The sequence below is a fragment of the Cannabis sativa genome, chromosome 4, assembly GCF_029168945.1.
Source record: "Cannabis sativa cultivar Pink pepper isolate KNU-18-1 chromosome 4, ASM2916894v1, whole genome shotgun sequence".
In the NCBI taxonomy this organism is placed as follows: Eukaryota; Viridiplantae; Streptophyta; class Magnoliopsida; order Rosales; family Cannabaceae; genus Cannabis; species Cannabis sativa.
This window is the reverse complement of record NC_083604.1, coordinates 15,347,733-15,367,981: the sequence shown is the minus strand read 5'-3', so window position 1 is coordinate 15,367,981 and position 20,249 is coordinate 15,347,733. Positions and strand designations below refer to the sequence as shown.

General features: G+C 35.0%; 1 protein-coding gene across 3 annotated transcripts; it reads left to right on the top strand.

The window, feature by feature from the left end:
- Window positions 1-14,177: 14,177 nt before the first annotated feature.
- LOC115714366 (uncharacterized) lies at window positions 14,178-19,633 on the top strand. 3 transcript variants are annotated; one of them, XM_030643042.2, is made up of 6 exons: window positions 14,178-14,954; window positions 15,113-15,197; window positions 15,324-15,963; window positions 16,791-17,195; window positions 17,341-17,546; window positions 19,016-19,633. In XM_030643042.2, the coding sequence occupies exons 3-6, from the start codon at window positions 15,510-15,512 to the stop codon at window positions 19,259-19,261; spliced, it is 1,311 nt and encodes a 436-aa protein (XP_030498902.1). In that variant the 5' UTR covers window positions 14,178-14,954; window positions 15,113-15,197; window positions 15,324-15,509; the 3' UTR covers window positions 19,262-19,633. The 3 variants fall into 3 exon arrangements, with proteins under 3 accessions (XP_030498902.1, XP_060969305.1, XP_030498901.1); XM_061113322.1 differs by having other exon boundaries at window positions 14,181-14,599; XM_030643041.2 differs by having other exon boundaries at window positions 14,181-14,954; window positions 15,113-15,963.
- Window positions 19,634-20,249: the final 616 nt, after the last annotated feature.

Sequence of the window (20,249 nt, the reverse complement as noted above, 5' to 3'; positions counted from 1 at the left end):
ATAAATCCTACATCCAACTATCCAGCTAACCCTGTTGCAGGAGTATGTGTTTTAGCTTGTTTGTAAGTTTTTTAAAACCTATTATTACTTGATTGCAAATAGCCATGGTTACTTTTTGCCAGATCTAATGATCTGATGGCTCCCTTGGTCAAGATAATAATTTGTAACAGGTATATTTACAATCTTCTTTCATCTGTGTATGACCTAGCAACATGATAGGACCCATCCAAAGTGTGCCTGTGTGAGCCTATGTGTTTAATTTTATTATAGATGCATATAGGTTAATGTTGCTAAATAAAATGTCATAGTCATTGATAGATTTTATTTAGGCCCATTTAGTTTTGGGCTTATTCAATTAATAACAGTTGTTCTTATTAAGGTTAAATTCCTCTCTTTTGGGCCTTGTGTGAGAGTTGGGAGCCATAGAAGTGGGTACGACATACTGAACCCAGCACCCCCTCACACAAACCACCCCAATTGTGAAGGCCCATTTGCCTGATTTGAATGACTGTACTAGGTTAATTAAACTAGTTTAACCTAATAAAATTGATTAGCAACATAATTAATTTCATTTATTTTTGAAATTAATTTAAGAAAATTATAGTTTAAAGAATTTTTTATTCTAAGCTAAACTATATGTATTTTCTTGTATTTAATTAAATATAGAATTATAACCATCTAGATTCTTTCTGGAACTTAATTTAAATTTTTCATTAAATATTCTTATTTAAGTTGATATTTAGTTATCTTCAACTAACCAACTTAAATCTGAATATCTTTTGAATTCAAAATTTCAAAATTAAGTTGAGGAATTTTAGGCATTGGTTATTAAGATTCTTTAGATATTTTTTAAGTTAATATCTTTTCGAATATTAACTTAAAATGGAATATTTTCAAATTAAGTGGTTACAACTTAATTTTTGATATTTAATTAAATTTAAATTTGAAAAATATTTAAGTTCTAGATTTTTTCTAGTCAACTTAAATTAGATATTTTTTCAAATTTTGTGGAAAAGATACTTAGTCAAATAAGATATTTTCTAGATAGTTATTTCTAGACTACTTATTATTTCTAATATTAAATAGGAAATATTATACATTGTGAAATTAATTATTTATTAATTAATTTTGGTACAATTTACTTTAAGTATATTTTTCCTAGTATTAAACTAGAGATTAATAATTTAAGTCTTCTCTACACTTAATTATTTATTTCTTGAATTTAATACATTTAATTAATTTGAAAATTAAATATCTAAGTTGATTTTTATCATCATACTTAAATATTTCTTTTTCATGACATTTAATTAAATAGAAAATTATTTTTAGTTGAAATTTAATTTTTTTCAACTAAATTTAAATAATTTTCAAAATATATTTTTTCTTTATTTTATTAATCAATTTTTTTCGAAATTGCATTTCTTAAATGCTAGAATTTCGAATTTTATCTTGAAAAATAGATTAAGTTGTAAATTAATTATTTTAATTAATTCTTGGATCAACTTAAATCAATGATTTTTTCATTTATTGATTAATTTAAAATAAATTGAATTAAAGTATATTATTAGAAATTGAATTAATTAGTCAAAGGAAAATCTAGATAGGTGATATTTTTGCTTAAAGTATTTTTTTAGTGTATTTAATTAAATAGAAAAATTAATATTTAAGTTGATTTTCATCATCATACTTAAATATTTGAAATTTTTCTTATATATTTAATTAAATAGGAAAATTATATTTTTTGTTGTAAATTAATTTTATTAATTAATTTTGGGCCAACATTAAATTAGAATAATTTTTCCAGGATTTATTTTTTATTTTAATATGCATTTTTCGAAAATTGTATTCTTATATACTTTAATTTTTCGAAATGCAATATATATTTATAGAAAATTAAATTTGAGTTGTAAATTAATTTAAATTAATTTTGTAACAACTTAAATATTTTTTCTAAATATTTATTGGAAATTATTACTAAGATGGAAATAATTCATATTATTTTCATATCCATCTAAGTAAAATTTATAAATATTAAATTAAAATTTATATTTAGAATTTTTCATTCTAAATTGGAAATTTTAATTAAATAAATATATATTTAAAATAAATAGAATAAATAAGGAGAATCAATAGAAAATACAACTCTTTTCAAATAATGAGCTTTATTATAGAGACATTCGATCTCCATTGTGGGTTTTACACCGCGTTTGTTTTAGTGAGTAATCCTCCCTAATGGAGGAACGTTCATTAGCAATTTCGCACCGTTTAACCTCGCATGATAAGTAGTTTGTAAGTGTTTTGTATGGTATGGATCACCCTAATGGTGGCGACCATACTTGACTTGCAAATTATGAAACAATGGTGGAAGCTCATAAGATAGAATTGCCTTGACTCTCGCCTAAACGGGACAACGCTGAATTCCAATCTTGATCGAATAAAAGGTTGCTAGAATGTTTAACATTTTAGACGAGCTGACAACTCTATTCAATGGATGATGCTTTGACTCTCGCCTAAACGGGACACTGTATCAGTTTGTTGAAAAACCTTGGAAATTATTTAGGATTGTAAGTTTTAGTATTTTCACTTGTCATTCCTACTTGCTATATGCTTATAATTTCTGAATTAGTGTATGAATTTATATTGAACCATGTTATTTTCTGTTATTAAGTTGTAGTTTAATTTCGAATCTTCATTGTTGGTCTAACTTGGCTTGTTTATCTAATGAGATAAATCCCTAGTGGATTTTCACCATTAGACATACATAATAGTGTTAGATCTCGAAAGATAAATATTGTATATGCGACATCTAGCTGTTCATCAATTGATGACACCTTAGACTAGTATTTTTACGATATGAAACAAGAAGATTATATAAATAAGATTACTTTGACTTTCGCTAATCGAAGCATCGTTGGATTCTTATTTTAAACGAAATTATCCTAATTCCTCTTAGCTTATTCATTTCGAATTAGCTTTAAAAACATATCATTGGACGAATGGTCTATAAATCATTTCATGTCATTTTATATGACGCATATGATTATAATCCCGAAATTCTATTCCCAATTGATATAAATCCTCAATCTTAGAAATTTCCTACTTGTATGGGCAAATCTACTTAGAGTTTGTATTAGTAGTGCTGGTCCAAGATAGAATTACTCATTATATTTGGTATAAATTTAAGTCTTTGACTTTAATTTTAGATTCCAAATAGAAATTTTCTTAAATTTCTAATTCCAGAATACAATACAGTTACACTTTCTCAAGTGTTTAATATCCATCTTTTATTAATGGATTAAAACTGTATGGAATGTGAGTTAGGTGATACGTGACCGGGATCCACTTGAAGTATTCTAAGAACTCTTTGATGTAACTAAACCTATGTCATCATAGACACTACCACATTTTCTTAATCTATGGCATTTGTATCTTGTTCATAGTGGATTTGACAAGATCAATCTCTGCAAAGAGTTAATATGCCTATATCCACTGAAAGTAGTTCATCTCATTCGCAGATGAATGTACATTCAGGGGTGGATATGAGTTTTTCGTTGTATTCTTAAAACGATAACTCTAGATTATACCTTATGCAAAGAAATTTGAAATGTTTGAAAAATTTCATAAATTTCTAGCAATGGTTAAAACCATTAAGGTAAGTGGTTAAAGATCTTGCGAACTGATAGGGGTGGAGAAATAGTTAGTAGATATGCAGTTCAAAGATCATTAATTTGATTTTTGAATTATATCCAAACTTACCTCCCCAGAAATTTCGAGTTGCATGTTGATGATTAGTTACTAGTCGTTGCCTAAATCCTTCTATGGTAATACAATTTCGGGAATGATGTAATGGTTGTATACTTAATGTAAATCATTACTAGATTCATGGATGACCTAATCAAAATCTTAAGAAAAGCTAGAACTGTTAACCATGGTTTCTTAGCTATTCTAAGAGATTAGGGGTGGACCATCCCATTGTCAATAGATAAGAAAGTGTTTGTTCAAACAAATACTACTTTTCTAAGAAAATGACTAAGTCTGAAAAACAAGTAGCAAATAAAGGAGATATTTAATTCTTGATTCCAAAAGTGTTCTATCATCTTATATAACATATGATGATCCCACTGCCTCTGTTGTCTTGTCACAACCGAAGAGATCAATACCATTTAGTTTTCTTCGACATAATTCACGGTACCTTGTCGTAGTGGGAGAGTTTCTAGGAACTCACCTTCTTATGACTTGGGAGACACAAGTGATTAAAATCCATTGTGAGTTTAAACAAGTAATGGATTGTCAAGATAAGAAACTAATAAGAAAGCGAATAGAACTATGGTTTAATCCATTCACATGGAATAACCTAAAGTTTTCTATTACAAGGACATAAATGGAAATTTTCGTTTATAAGTCCATTCAATGGACTGAACAAAACTTCCTGTTCCTAGTATTATAGGTTTGAGTTTATCTAAACCTATGGCTTGTGGTATACCTGGTAATTACTTACTCTAATGCAAGCAACTTAAGTAAGATGTTGAAGCATTTTCTTTCTAATGGCAATCTATAGAAGCTTCACAACTTCTTAGGCATAGATTTTATTTATCTAAGGAAAAGTCTTAACTATTCCAGAAAAGATAAAGCCATGAAAGAATTTCTTACATCAACAGTGAGAGGTCTTAGATATGCTTTTGTATGCCTTAGACCAGACACCTGTTGTTGAGTGGGAGTAATGAGTAGGTATCAGATTAATCCAGGAGAAGAACATTGGAAGACAATCAAGTAAATCTTAAGATAAAGAAGAGGAACTATATGTTAGTCTATAAGCGTGTGTTTAAAAACTCTTAGACTACACCATATCAGATTTCGAAATTTGCCTTAGTGCTAGAAAATCTTTCTGATAAGATGGTGGTTACTCTGGGGGTGGAATAGTGATTTTGGAGAAGTTTAAAAACCTATCTGAAGTCTCTAGGTCTACCAGAGAGAGACTGAATGTTAAAGCTGCAGGAAAGGTACTTATTCAGTCTAAGGAAAGTTCTATACATCTTTGGCACCATTCCAAATTGCCTTAAACTACTAGTGTTAATTTCCTGATTAACCAAAAGTAGTTGCCAAAGGTATAGAATCCAGTATCCCAAGAGAGTAGACATATAGAGAGGAATTTCACATTATCAATGATTTTGTGATTAAAGGAAGAGTAATGGTGGAGAAAAGGTTGTGGTTAATTCAACCTTTCAGATCCTATTACGAGGAGTTTACTACTACTACACTTGATTTGTATATCAAGGTGTTGAGATTATTTGAAACGCACTTTTTGTTTTATATTAGTGCAAGTGGGAGTTTGTTGGGTTTTATGCCCTAAATAAAACTCATTTCAATATAATCAGATTTACTTATTAATATAGATCGGAAATAACATTTAATGTTGCATGGTTCACATGACTTATTTCATGATTATATTTACATAATGTATAAATTCATCTGAAACCCTTTTCACATACTTGATCCTGTTTATTGTGCCGTCAACACATTGGAAAGTAAACATGACTATGTGAATAAAGTTTCCTAGATTTATCAGACACAGGGTTTTACGATATGATAATCTACAACGAGTTTACTTGCATTTGGAGAAGTGCTATGTTCTTTCCAGAGCATTGGTTAAAGTAAAGCTCGGGTTGGATGCATGGAGTATGCATCGGAAGGGACCGATATTGAACTTTGACTTAGATTTAATTAAACTTACCGTAAAATCTATTCAAGTCAATATCGCCTAGTTGATCCTAGATCAAATGATCTTAATCCCGATATGATTAGGCTCAATCTCGAGAGGCTATTCGTGTTCTTTGATTTGTTAGTTAAGCCTACTTTTAGGTCAGGGTGATACGTACATTTTGGGAACACGGTAGTGCAATTGAGTGGGAGCGCTAGCATAAACATGGAATCTATAGCTTCTATCTGGCGAATAGTAAGCAAAGGATGATCTCCTTCGAGCTTGACCAAACGAACATAAATGGTGGAGTACTCATTTCACATAAGCTGAAATATCATTTATACGGGGTCAAGTGTTTTAAGGAATAAATACATTGTAGGGTGTAACGGTATTTTAATCCCTTTACAGTGTAGATCATTCATATAGAGGATCATTGATCATATTAGGATTATAACAATGGATAACTAATGATGTGTCTATATGGTGGAACATATAGATCATTCTATATACCGAGAGTGCAATTCTAAGTTCTATGCGTGGATTCAACGAAGAATTAATAAGTTAGTGAATTGTAGGGCTAAATTCTTGATCTACTTATTGGAAGCTCGGTTATATAGACCCATGGTCCCCCCACTAGTTGAGATAATATTGCTTGTAAGACTCATGTAATTGGTTTTGATTAATCAATTATAATTCTCAAATTAGACTATGTCTATTTGTGAATTTTTCACTAAGTAAGGGCGAAATTGTAAAGAAAGAGTTTATAGGGGCATATTTGTTAATTATGATACTTTGTATGGTTCAATTAATAAATATGATAAATGACAATATTATTTAATAATTATTTATAGTTATTAAATAGTTAGAATTGGCATTTAAATGGTTGAATTAGGAAATTGGTATTTTTGAGAAAATCAGATACAAAAGGTGTTAAAATTGCAAAATTGCAAAAAGCAAGGCCCAATCCACTAAGTGTAGGGCCAGCCACTTTTGTAGGAAATTTAAACTGATTTTTTCATTATTTTAATGCCAAATAATTCAAACCTAACCCTAGTGGAATGCTATAAATAGATAGTGAAGGCTTCAGGAAATTTACACTTAAATTTTCTATTTTTCCTTCAGAGAAAACACGAGCCTTCTCTCTCCCTATCTTTAGCTGTCACTTCTTCTCTTCCCTCTTGAGAATTTCGAAATCCTTAGTGATTACAGTAGTGCCCACACACATCAAGTGATACCTCAATCATAGTGAGGAAGATCGTGAAGAAAGATCATCAGCAAAGGAGTTTCAGCATCAAAGATTCAGAGAAAGAGATCCAGGTTCAGATATTGATAATGCTCTGCTACAGAAAGGAATCAAGGGCTAGATATCTGAACGGAAGGAGTCATTATATTCCGCTGCACCCAATGTAAGGTTTCTTAAACTTTATATGTGTTTAATTTATCGTTTTAGAAAGTTCTTATTTAGGATGTTAATAAACATACTTGTGAGTAGATCTAAGATCCTGGTAAAATAAATTCCAATACCCTCTTGGTGGCAATCTCGCTCGCCCACTCTTGGACTCGATCAAAGACCTTGTGCCACTGTCGCTATTCAGAACCACCCATGGAGTAGTGCCTTCGCACTAGAATACTCCCTCCAACATGAACTCTTCTGAGTCCATCACAACGTCCCTCTAATCAACCAAGTAGCGCTTGCAACACTGACCCTAAAGCTACCACATCCTCTGATAGTAGCTCACTCGCCAATCGTCCAATGCATACTCCTTTCGACAATGACTAAGTATGGTGCACCCCTCGGGGTGAGGTTCGCAAACCAACTGTTCCCAACAACACCTACAAAACACGCTTCCACTGAAGCCAAGTCCCTCTAGAAACTTCACACGCCAACTCCATGGCGCACCATCATCACGATGGCAACCAAGCAAGACACTCTCATCGCAGGATAAAATTAGGTGCGTCCCACCTGGACGAGGTTCGCAAGCCAACTGCACCCAATGCAGCACCAAGTGCACTCTTGGACATAATACTCTTTGCGAAGTTCACAACATTGGCCCTCTGGCCCTACCGCACACCCACGGCTTCATGCAAAAGGCCCCCCAAACCCACTGCATACTTGCTCCTTTGAGCTCCTACTTGTGTCGGCTCCCAAAACTGTGTCACAAGTCCATCTCCCAAAATCAACCCTGCATCCTCTGATGACTCGCTAATTTTTGACAAACTTGATAACACCCAGTCTTACTCTTAAGACTTGAAGTCGTCCCAATCTACTATCTCCCATCGACATATTCTTTCTGAACCATTTGGCTTACAGTGTCTCATACAACACCAGTGTCCCCATAAACACAAAACATGCCCATAACATGCCGCAAACTAGCTCAGTTTTGATCTTAGTCTACGCCCTTGCATATTGTCTATCTGCAGCTTGCAGCAATCATGCAAATCTTCGCACTGAACAACCCATCTGTTGTAGTGTTTCCCTCTGGATCCACACACCAAAACTGAACAAGTACCCTGATTCTTCAAATATATGAATTAGTGGGCTCCCCCACTTCAACTTGGGAAAAACTTCTCTCTTAGAAGAATATCCCTCAAGGTACAGCTCGCAAGCTAATCGCATACTCGCATACGATTGCTCCATACTACTTGTCACTTTGATGAAGATGTTGAACTAATGCCTCGGTCATCCTGACTCTTCGCCCCTCGACATTTCAATGTTGCCTTAGTACCTTAGTCTTGCTGACTTTCACCTTAGGCCAACATTGCCATGGTGTTATCTTAGTACCTGAGTCCCGCAGACTTTCACCCTAGATAACTGGCACTGCCTGTGTCCCGAGTCTTCTTAACTTTACATTCTTAACAACAATCAATCTCCATGATACTCATCTCGATGCTTGTACGGAATCTCTAGTCCGTTGAGTGAACCGTGAAGGTCTCTCCCCCACTTCATCTGTTGGCGTCCTCGACAACATGCCCACACGCGAATGCCTAACCGCCCCAACTCTTCATGCACACCATCTAAAAGTGCATCCCGCAGGATGTGACTCACGAGTCAACTATCTCATATAGCTGTTGGGTTTTATGCCCTAAATAAAACTCTTTACAATCTGATTAGTTATCAATATAAGAAATTTGAAGTGATTGATGTTTGCATGAATTTTACATGCTAATGGTTTAATATGTTTATTACATTCACACACACAAAATCAGTTAAATCCAGATCATATGTTTATTCACAATTACAGTATCGTCAACACAGTGGAATGTGATTGTGATCATATGTATCAAAAGTTTTGGTCCCTGTTTCATCAGTGTTATTGGATTTACACTAATGTGATAATCAGCGATGATGTATACTTACACTTGGAGTAAGTGTTATGTTCTTTCCAGGATATTAGTAAAGTATACTAGTTTCGAATGTATGGAGTATACATTGGACTGGACCGATATTGCAACTAAGTTAAGATATTACAAACTTACCGTTATACATATCTTTCCAAGTCAATATCAGTAGTTGATCTTAAGATTAAAAGAATCTAAATCCTGATATGCTTAGGCTCAACTCAGGAGTGCTATTCATGTTCTTAGATTTATTAGTTAAGCCTACTTTTGGGTCAGGGTGATACGTATATTTTGGGAACATGATAGTATGATTGAGTGGGAGTGCTGAACATAAATATGGAATCTATAGCTTCTACTGGTGTATAGAAGTCAAGTGATGATTCCCTTCGAGCTTAGCAAATAGAAGTAAATGGATGAGCTCTTGTTTAACTGACTAATTATTAGATCACTAAACACCATTTACAGGTAGCTAAGTGTTTTAAGGGGCAAAATACATTGAGGGGTGAGAACGGTAAAGAAATCCCATCTCGATGTAGATCATCTATATAGAGGATCTTTAAATCACAATAAGATTATAACAATGGTTAAATGAGATAGTATATTGATATCGTGGAACATACAATATGCTCTATATAAGTCTGAGAGTGCAATTCTAAGTTCTAAGAGTGGATTCAACGAAGAATTAATAAGTAGGAATTTACTTGGTAAATTTGGTTCACTTATTGGAAGCTCAGCATATAGATCCATGGTCCCCATTCTAGTTGAGAACATTCTGCTTGTAAGACTCATTAATTGATTCGTGATTGATCAATTATAATTCTAAAGTTAGACTATGTCTAATTTTATGAATTTTCACTAAGCAGGGGTGAAATTGTAAAGAAAAGAGTTTCTAGGTTTATTTATTTATTAATAGACTTTATATGTCTAATTAATAATTAAATTAAATGACAATATTATTTAATAATGTATTTTAGTTATTAAATAATTAGTTTTGGCATTTAAAAGGTTAGAATTGGAAAATTGGCGTTTTTGAGAAAATAGAGATAAAATTTGATAAAACTGCAAAATCAAGTGAGGCCCAATAACACACCATGGCCGGCCACTTAATGTGGGATTTCAAATTAATATTTTCATTATTTTAATGCCAAATAATTCCTAACCTAAACCTAGTAGTTGCCTATAAATAGAAAGTGATGGCTCAGTCACATAACATGCTTTCACAAGTTTTCAATAACCTTTTCTGACAGAAATTTCTCTCTTCAAGAAAACTGAGCCTTCCCCACTTTCTATACCTGGCCGAAACCCTCTCTCCTCTTTTCTCCTTCATCAATTTCGACCCTAGTGAAAGAGTAAGTGCCCACACACAGCAAGCAGTAACTCAATCATAGATTGGAAGACTGTGAAGGATCAAACTTGAAGAAGAAGGACATTCGGGCTCAGATCTTGATTATACTCGCTACGTAAAGGATTCAAGGGTTAGAGATCTGAGTGGAAGGAGACATTAATTCCGCTGCATCAATGTAAGGTTTTCTTAACTTTATATGTGTTTAATTTATCGTTTTAGAAAGTTCATATTTAGGGTGTTTAAACAACATACTTGTGAGTAGATCTAAGATCCTGGTAAAATAATTTCCAACAATAGCACCCCTGTCGATTTCCATATGCATGCAATGTTCGCTTAACCATCCAACTGATTCACACTTGCATCGCGCCCTTCTGGCTCCCACAATGTACTAAGTTCCAATGATGCAGCCCTCTGGCCTTCATGCAAACTCTAGCACCCTTCTTGACCTTCGCAGGCAAACATGACTAACTAAGTCTCGCTAGCACAGCCCTCTGGCTTCCACACAAACTCTAGCGCCATCTCAACGCTTGCGCTCGGTCATCTTAGCCCTACTGGCTTCTTTGATGCATTCATTCCACAACTCCACATCTCTATCGATGCCTTTGTGTGACTTACTCCCTCTGGCGGTTTGACAAGCCAACACATTCCACTCAACTGCCTCGGTGCTTCCATATGGATCAAATAAAAGTCACATGCGAACCCCTCCAAGTACAACCATCCTCTGACGATTGCAGCCTCTGCCCCTTGGTCTCCATGTGTGTCCCTCTTGACACACAATGTAACAACTGAAGCATTCCATATCTGTCCCAATTTGAACCATCTCAGTCATCGACTCTCGACCTCTATCGTGACTAACAAGAATCAGACGGCCCCTGCACTACTTCCATACCCATGCCAACAAGCTTCCTTTTCAACAAAAGCGCCTCATGCAGCTTACGATGTCACTCAGGCAAACTTGGCCTAGTGTACCAAGCATACAGTATGGACTACCCACTCAACCTTGTATTATGCCAACGAGTTTCAAACATTCTGTTGCGCCTCCCTGTAATTGCACGTGGTAGTTGTCTTTCTAGCATCTCTGAACTTGACTCGAAGCAACCATCAATGTCTCCTCTCTAGGATGTCCAGTATTCCCATGAAGAAAAGCAACCCAGTCTTAACTCCATCTCAGCCTACTGATCCTCTTTAAAAGAGTAACTGGCTCAACGACGTCTTGTTCCAACATTCGGACCATCTCGATCCGTCCACCCGCCTACATCGTCTCTAGGATAGGCCAACTAAGTTCACCTCCCACTGAGATAAACCTGGCTCTGATACCAACTGTCACAGGCTCACCTTTTCAGGCAGTAGAACGCCCGTGCGGCACCTTGACTTCTATAAGCCAAGGTCAACCTTCCAACCATCCGAGTAACAATGGGCTCATTTTTCGCGCGAGTCATGCTTGCAAGCATCCATGAGTGCATCCACGCATCGAGGCTCTTTAGCCAAGATACTCGCACTGTCTATAGGTTCCCACTATGGTAAGACAAATCCCAACACCGACGCTCACCTTGTCACTCGTGACCAAGGTAACATGTGTGGCAAGATGCCAATACCAAGTCAACGTGCCAACGCTTCTATCATGCCCCATTCGATACTGTCTGAACAGTCTCCCTCGTTGCCCAAGGACTCCCATACGTCCATGGCCCAATCCTCAAGGCGCCATGCCTCCACGGATGTTGGCAGGCCCTCAAGACAAGTCACCAAACTAGTTACATACACTAGACCTCTGTCTCTTTCCAACATGGTGCATCCGTCCCATACGTGCATGCAAACTAGCCCACGAATGACTTCCCGTGTCATCTCATGTTGAGACTTGTGGCCTAGGCGCACCACAATGTCTCTTGGAGGATCTAGGCCATGTCCCATGCAAGCGGCATACGGGCAAGCCAAGGGAAACGTACCAGTGAACCTCCAGCAGCATTTTTCGCGCACTACCGGGTCGGCCCGATAATGTCCATGAGTACTCCAACTCATGGAGACATATGAATCCCCTCGTGTTCCTCATATGCCCGCCCTACTAGTCCCACTGACTAGTAGTAGCTCACTTAGGACCAAGCTGCAAGGGGTGGTGGAGAGATGACACTAGGGTACCCCCTTAAAGAGCATTTTGAGCTTTTAGCCTACTAGGAACATACATGATTTTGGCTCTGTAGACATACGGCCAAACCGCATACCGAATCACATAGCTTTGCCAAACCGATTGCACCATTCTATTTGTAGACCCAAATAAATGGCGAAAACCAAGTCCCATCCCGATCCGGACAATATTGAAGATATTTACGAAAATGCCACTACATACAAACTAAGCATCAGCATGCCACCAGCTAGGGGTGTTCATCCGATCCAATCCGCACTTTTTTGGTCAAACAACATCCAATCCGCACTAAGTGCGGATTTCATATTTTGGATCCAATCCGATCCGCATAAGAGTTTAAATCCAATCCAATCCAATCCGCAATAGTGCGGATTGGATCGGTTATTTTGGATCGGTTATTTTTTTAATAATAAATTATTTAATATTTCATAGAAAAAAATTAAAAAAATACTATTGTTTCTTAATCTCCAATAATAATTTATTTTCATCTCTATTTATATACAAATCAAACCAATATACATATATATATCAATATATATGTACTTATTTTTAGATTTACACTAAAATATATATGTATCTCTTACTAAAATGACTAAGCTAGTATACATATATTTAAATTTATGTGTATGTGTTTATGTGAATAAGAATTATTTTTCTTGTGTTTTTTATTATAAAATAAATAAAATACACCAACTCAATATGTTACTAAAAGAAGTTTGTGTTTTTTTTTAATTAATATATATTATATATTATAATTTTTTTAAAAATATGTATAATTAAGTGCGGATTGGATTGGATCGGTTACTTTTTGAGGTCAAACAACATCCAATCCGCACAAGTGCGGATTTTAGATTTTTCAATCCAATCCAATCCGCACAAGTGCGGATATCCGCATTTTGCGGATTGGATTGGATTGGATCGTGCGGATTGGATTGGATCGGATACTTTGTGAACACCCCTACCACCAGCATGCGCCACAACATGCACCACCACTAGACCACCACTTGGCCAACTTGTGGGCATCACTTAGCATGTAACGTGCCATTTTAGCACGCATGTAACACCAAGCATAGTATGCGACTAGATTCTTATCTCGATCATCTTCTCGCAAGTTTAAGTCGTGCGAAGTTGGCTCTATGAGGGCCACTATATTGGCACGTTATCTTTTTTCATCCAAAACTAAATCTGCGTGTCCACTTATCATGAGATTGCACTCTTTTTATAACATGTAGTAATATCTTTTTATATGTTTTTTTTTTAATCTTTTTCTTGTATTCCATGCATCTCTTTTCTTCCTTCCGCTTACTCAACTTCTCTTGCCAAACAATAAAATTCATAAATCCAATCTCTCCCCCTTTTACTCAAACATAGTGTAAAGAGCATGAAACTCAATTTGTTTTAAAAAAATTATGTTAAATTAGGGCATAGTCCAATAATTATTATGTTACACAGGTACGATGAACTACATGACATAGGTAAGGTAAGTACACCTCACCTAGTACTAATAAGAAGACAAGAAATAAAAAAATCAGAGATTAAGGAAATACAAGAAGGATAAATATGTAATTTGATATGTTAAACGAACAAAATGAAATCAAACCCACTTTTTCGCGGTCTTATATTTATGCGTGTTTTCCTCTGACAATATTCTCTGTTGTACGACAGACTTTGCTTTGCCCTTCTCTCTCTCTCTCTCCTCACTGATACCGCTGTGCTGCAAATTGCAGTGCAATGCAAAGCAATGACTGTTCTCTCTCTCTCTCTCTCACTGTCACACACACACATTGACCCGCGCGCTTCTTCCTTTTACGAGAAAACTCCAAAACCCAACACCATTTTTAACTCTCTCATTTCAAATCTATTAACTTTATTAAAGTGTATTAAACTAATCAGTGTTAATCTCAAGCTTACCTTCAATGGAGAATACCATAACTAAAAGTGATTGGTTATTTTTTTCTTTTTTGTTTTTTTAAAAAATAATTGAAAAAGTTGCGAACTCAAAAGATAGTGAAAAATAATTGTTTTTCTTAATTGGGTTGTCACATTTATGGCGTTTTCGTTTTGCCCAAACAATTCACAGGTTTTTCTCTTTTAACTTTCTTCCACTCTTGTTTCTTGGGACGTTTTTAACAGTGACTCCTTAGGGTTTCTCTCTCTCTCTAGTCTACTGTGTCTTTTGTTGCTACCACCCTCTTCTCCTTTTCTTTATCTTTCTTCTCTACAAGTTTTGGTTTGTGGGTTTGTGGGATTTTTTCATTTTGTGATCTCAGAGTATTCTGGAGCACATTGTTTGGTCTTGGTTTTGGGGTTTGAAAGTTTTCTAGAGTTTCTATCAGTTGAAGAGTGCTTATTAGCTGTGATCAACAAAACTTGAATTGCTTGGTGTAGATTTTTTTGAGCTTTAAAGCGAATCTGTTCATGCTTTCTACCGCATTGTAAGTTTTATCAAGCGTTTGCGTGAGTAGAATGAGCATGTTCAGCTAAAGTTTCTTAGTGCCTCTGCTATTTCTTCTCTGAAACTTGTTGAAATTCTGGGTTTTTTTTTTTTTTTTTTTCACATCAAAGTTGCAACCTTTTCTGTTTTTGTCTTCAGTGGATTTTGGCTGAAGTTTATTTGGGTGTCGTTCTGTTCAGTCTTCAGATCACTGATTTTCTTTAATGGCATTTGGACGCTTCTGGTAAGATCTGCATGGATTTTTACTTATCAGTTTTTTGCTCAAAACGTGTTCAAGGAACTTGAGAGCATTTCACACATCTTCTCGAGAAAATTTCTGGGGTCATTTTTGCTTACATTTGTGGTGCAGAACATTTGCACCGACAAGTTCTTATTGGCTTTATTATCCGATCTGGACGAAAAAGGTGGTGCCTTTTCTGATTGAATATTGTTTATTGTCCACAAAGTTAGCTTTTTGGGTCTGTCGTGATCCAGGGAGTGTGAACTGGAACTTAATAAGTCCAACCAGTCTTACTTCACAGATAAATAACTGAATATGGATTTCTTCAAAGTTAAGAAATTCAGGAAAGCCCACAAACCAGTTGTGGAAAGTGAAATAGAGGACAAGCCTGTGCCTCAGCCAGAAGAGCTAAAGAAGGAGAATGGAGGAGGTGATGAACTTTCAACTAAGACAAATGATGCTGATCCCAGTGCTGAAGCCGAAGCTGAGGATGATGATGATGATGATTTCATCACAAATGAGGTAAAAAGAAGATTAAAAGAACTTAGAAGGAATAGTTTTATGGTTTTAATTCCTGAAGAAGAGTCATGTGCTGAAGAAGATGAAGGAGAAGAGGAAGATGAGGAAGGTGAGAGAAGCTCTTGTGAGTGGAGAGATGTTGAGGCAGAAGGTCGACAATGGTGGGGTGGATTTGATGCTTTGTATGACAAATACTGTGAGAGGATGTTGTTCTTTGATCGTATGAGCACTCAACAGCTCAAAGAAAATGGTAAAAGATTATTATGTTATTTCATTATTTTTTCTAGGTTCCCACTCTCATTTCAAATCTGAAGATTCATATATATATATATATATATATATATTTAGAAATCACCTTTTTGTAACTTGAGCTCAAATCATGATGCTATTCACTTTGTTTAAAATGAGTATGCTAATGTAGGCATTTGAGATTCATTCCAAGTATTAGTGTGGGAATACAGTGAGAACGAAGTTGTGCTTGTTTCTATATTTTAAGGGAGCTTAGCTGACAGCCTGATATAGGTTTGCTATTTGTTTGAACATGTGTGGTTTAAAGTGGTTTTGCCATTGTCTGGTTTTCATTATTAATCTTTTGGATTCTTCAATATGCTCAATTTTGTTAAGCTAATAATGCTTTTATTTCAGTAATAAGATAAAACATTAAGCTTCATCCTCTGCTTAAAAGTAGAAACTTGTCTTTTCCCAAACATAATATGAACTGCCAGTTGTAACGAGATAGGTGTATTTTCTCTCTCACCATTCATTGGTAGATGAGCATTGTACTATTGGACTTGATACAAATCTTTAGAAGTGCATTATGCCAGCCATACTATTGGATGTGTTATCATTTTGGGCAGGGTTGTTCCCTGGTATGCTTTTTATACAATTCTAATCTCCCAAGTGGAGAAGCATATCTAAAGGGATTTATCTGACTTATTCCAATGTTTATGAAGTTAAATCTTGGACGAAATTAATCAATATTCAGACTCATTGTTTCTTGTTTAGTTTCTCTAGCATTTTCAACATTAAAATTTCGTAAGAACTCTTTGGAATTCTCATTGTAAGATTGTCATGCAGGCTCCCAAACTCCCACCACCCCATCACCAAGATCTGCATCTAAAAAGCTGACATCGCCTCTCCGCTGTCTCTCTTTGAAAAAGTTTGAAGAACCTGATGATGAAACTGAGCATCTTCAGCAATTGCAGCATGACCCTTATCAGGATATTGAAACAGCATATGTAGCTCAGATTTGCTTGACTTGGGAGGCACTTCACTGCCAATACACCCAGATGTGTCAGAAAATTGTGTGCCAACCTGAAAATTCCACCTGCTACAACCACAGTGCTCAACAGTTTCAACAATTCCAGGTTTTGTTACAAAGGTATATAGAGAATGAGCCATTTGAGCAAGGTCTGAGGGCAGAAATTTATGCTCGTGCAAGGAAGTCTCTTCCTAAATTGGTACAGGTCCCTAATGTGAAAGGTAAGATACACCTACTTAAATTTGCTACATAGTTTATGGAGTGTTTTGTTATAATATCTTACCTATTACTAATGGGAGCATGCATAGTTTATTTGTTTGTTGAGCTTTTTTCTTTATTTAGTATTTTGTTGATGAGTCTGTTCAGCTTCGGATCAAAAAGAGATAGAGGGAGAAGAGTCACCGTTAACTGTTCTTGCCGCTGATCTTATCAAGATTATGGAGTCTTCAATTCTAACTTTCCACCTTTTCCTCAAGATGGATAAGAAAAAATCAAGCGGGTCTCTTAATCTCTTTGGAAACCAGAACCATAATGCAACCCCACTTCACCAGATTCAATCATCTCTCGAGAAGGTATGTAAAAGTTTAAAGACAAATGCCCTTAAAGAAAATTAGATAGTATGACCAATAAAGATATATGATAAGGTAGTTGGGCTAGTTTATTAAAAACTTTCTCTTAATGTAAAATGGGTATATCATGTGTGGTGTGAGTTCCTACACCAATTCAAGAATAGAATTCAATATATGCTACAAAACAATGAGAACCAAACATTAACAATAAATCAAAATGAATCAAAACTGAGAAAGAGATGAAAGAACTATTCTGAAGGAGAAACAGTCAATAACAATTGCTAATGAATTCTTTATTGAATCTCCAATGAACAAAGAGCCTAGCACTACACGACTACAATTCAGCTCACATTGAGAGGCATTGATCAAACACACAATGCTCTCTTTAACATCCCCCAAAACTCTCTTTCAAGTTGTCTTAAAATTCAGTAAAATGAAAAAAGATGCTAGGACTCTTATTTATTGGCTCAAACAAAGAATAGATAACTAACTACTTACTAATATATATTAGGAAATTAGCTAACTAAAGTAATTGTTACATGTCAATGAGCTGGCCGAGTTGATTGAATCACCACAACATCATGCTTGGTAATTACTGTAGGAACAAGTACATTCACTATGGTGGCGTTTGGTTAGGAGGAATGAAAATATAGGAATAAGAGTGGAATGGGAATAGGAATGGAATTGAATGGAATAAAATTTTAAATGCATAAAAAAATTAATAAAAAAATTATTAAATTTTTTGTCATCATGCATTGGAACGGTCTTTCCTTCTATTTGAAAAATAGAATAGTCATTTCATGAAAATAGTGAAAAAATGGAATAACATTCGGATACTTTAATATGCAACCAAATAAAAGAATAGAATGAAAAGTGTTTCCTTTTCATTCCATTCTATTTCATTACCTCCAACTAAACGCCACCTAAGCTTTTTGTACTACAAGATTTTTCGTTCCTCTAATTTATCAAGGTTTTAAAAGGAATAACCAGTAAATCCTGGTATACCATCTATTCAATTTCATTAGTCCTGGTATGCCATGCGTTTTAGCGTAGGCATTTTGGGGTTGAATGGTGATTATTCAGATTGTTTAATGCTGTAATATCCTCTTGGCTTAAGCAGCAATATAAGATGGATTCTAATATTTTAAATGGAAAAAACTGAGCTATCTGAATTAGTTTTGAATCTTGCAACTTATGGGTTACTTTATTCTCTAATGGACATTCATTATTCTCCATAAACATATAGAAAGTAAGTGGCATCATTGACATAGTTAGTAAAGTATATATCTGAGGTCAGGGTTTAAGCTAGTGGCATTAAGATATTGTATCCACTTGCTAATACGTCACTAAAACATAGATGGGAGTTTATGTACTCAGAACAAGTGTAGATGTAAAGCAAATGTTTATTGCATTAGTTTTGTTAAGCGAAAGTCTCATAATGGGACCCTGCTATTTGTCTTTCTGTAATGCAGAAAGAGATGAAGCTCAAGGAACTGCGCAAGAAAAGGAGAGGTTGGAAAAAGAGGTCATGGCCATTGATACAAGAAGATGTTCCGTTGTTGTTTGGCTTAATCGATGTCAAAGTCGTGTCGAGGGTCCTTAGAATGGTGAAGATTACGAATGAGCAGCTAGTTTGGTGTGAGGAGAAGATGAAGAAACTTGATCTGGTGGACGGTAAGTTGCGAAGAGACCCTTCCCCAATACTTTTCCCCTGTTAATACGGATACCTGCTTTCTAAGAACCCTCCCCTGCCAGATTTTCCCTTTTTGGGATGCCATTTTCGATGCTTGGGAATGTCAATCCCTTGCATTGCATGATAGTTTTGTCTATACTCCTCTAGTACCCATACCCACCAATTAAACTAGGTAACTTTAGTTAGAGGCCATCATTTTGCTATGTTAAACAGGAGATTATTACTGGCTACCAATTACCCAAGATTGTAGGGGAGAAGAAGGGCTTAACTTTGGTTTTCCCATCTGATGCTGCACTTCCTTTTAAAAGCAATTTGTATTGAAAACTATATTGTATGTCATGCTATTATCATTGGTGTAACATACAGTTGCTGTGGATATTTATGTAGTTATTGCATGTACTATCTTTTTCTCTTTGAAGATCATATTAATCTTAAGGAAATTTAAAATGGTGGTTCAATTTTTTAGTGATCTCACTGCTATGTGTTTCAAACTGCTGCTTTTATTTTTAATACATATATTCTTTACTAAAAAGCAATAATGTCAAACATTGTATTTTCTGTTTGATTGAACCAATCTCATAATATCCATTAAAGTCCAAAGCCAAACAAAAGCACTGACATTATTGTAGCTTTTACTTTTTAACTTTTCATTTGTCTATTTTTAGTGGCATTCTAAGTCAGTAATTTTAGGTGAATATCATGATGCCATGTTGCATGTTACAACCAAAATTTGGGTGCAAGGTGTTTTAGGGCCGGAGTAGATGCAGAACTTTTACTTTTTTGACCTTTTGTTTGTTTGTTGAAGAATACTCTTTTTCACTTTGGTGGTTGATTTAAAGCTTTTAAAGTAACTACCTTTTACATTATGGATGGGAAAATTTTAAAATTAAGTGAGAACTTTGGATGAACATGAACTCTTAAGAATAATAATAATAATATTTTTTTTAAAAAAATTAGTCTAGTAACATACCAAGTAGTACAAGAAATGGGTTGAAAATTTTATAATTAAAGTA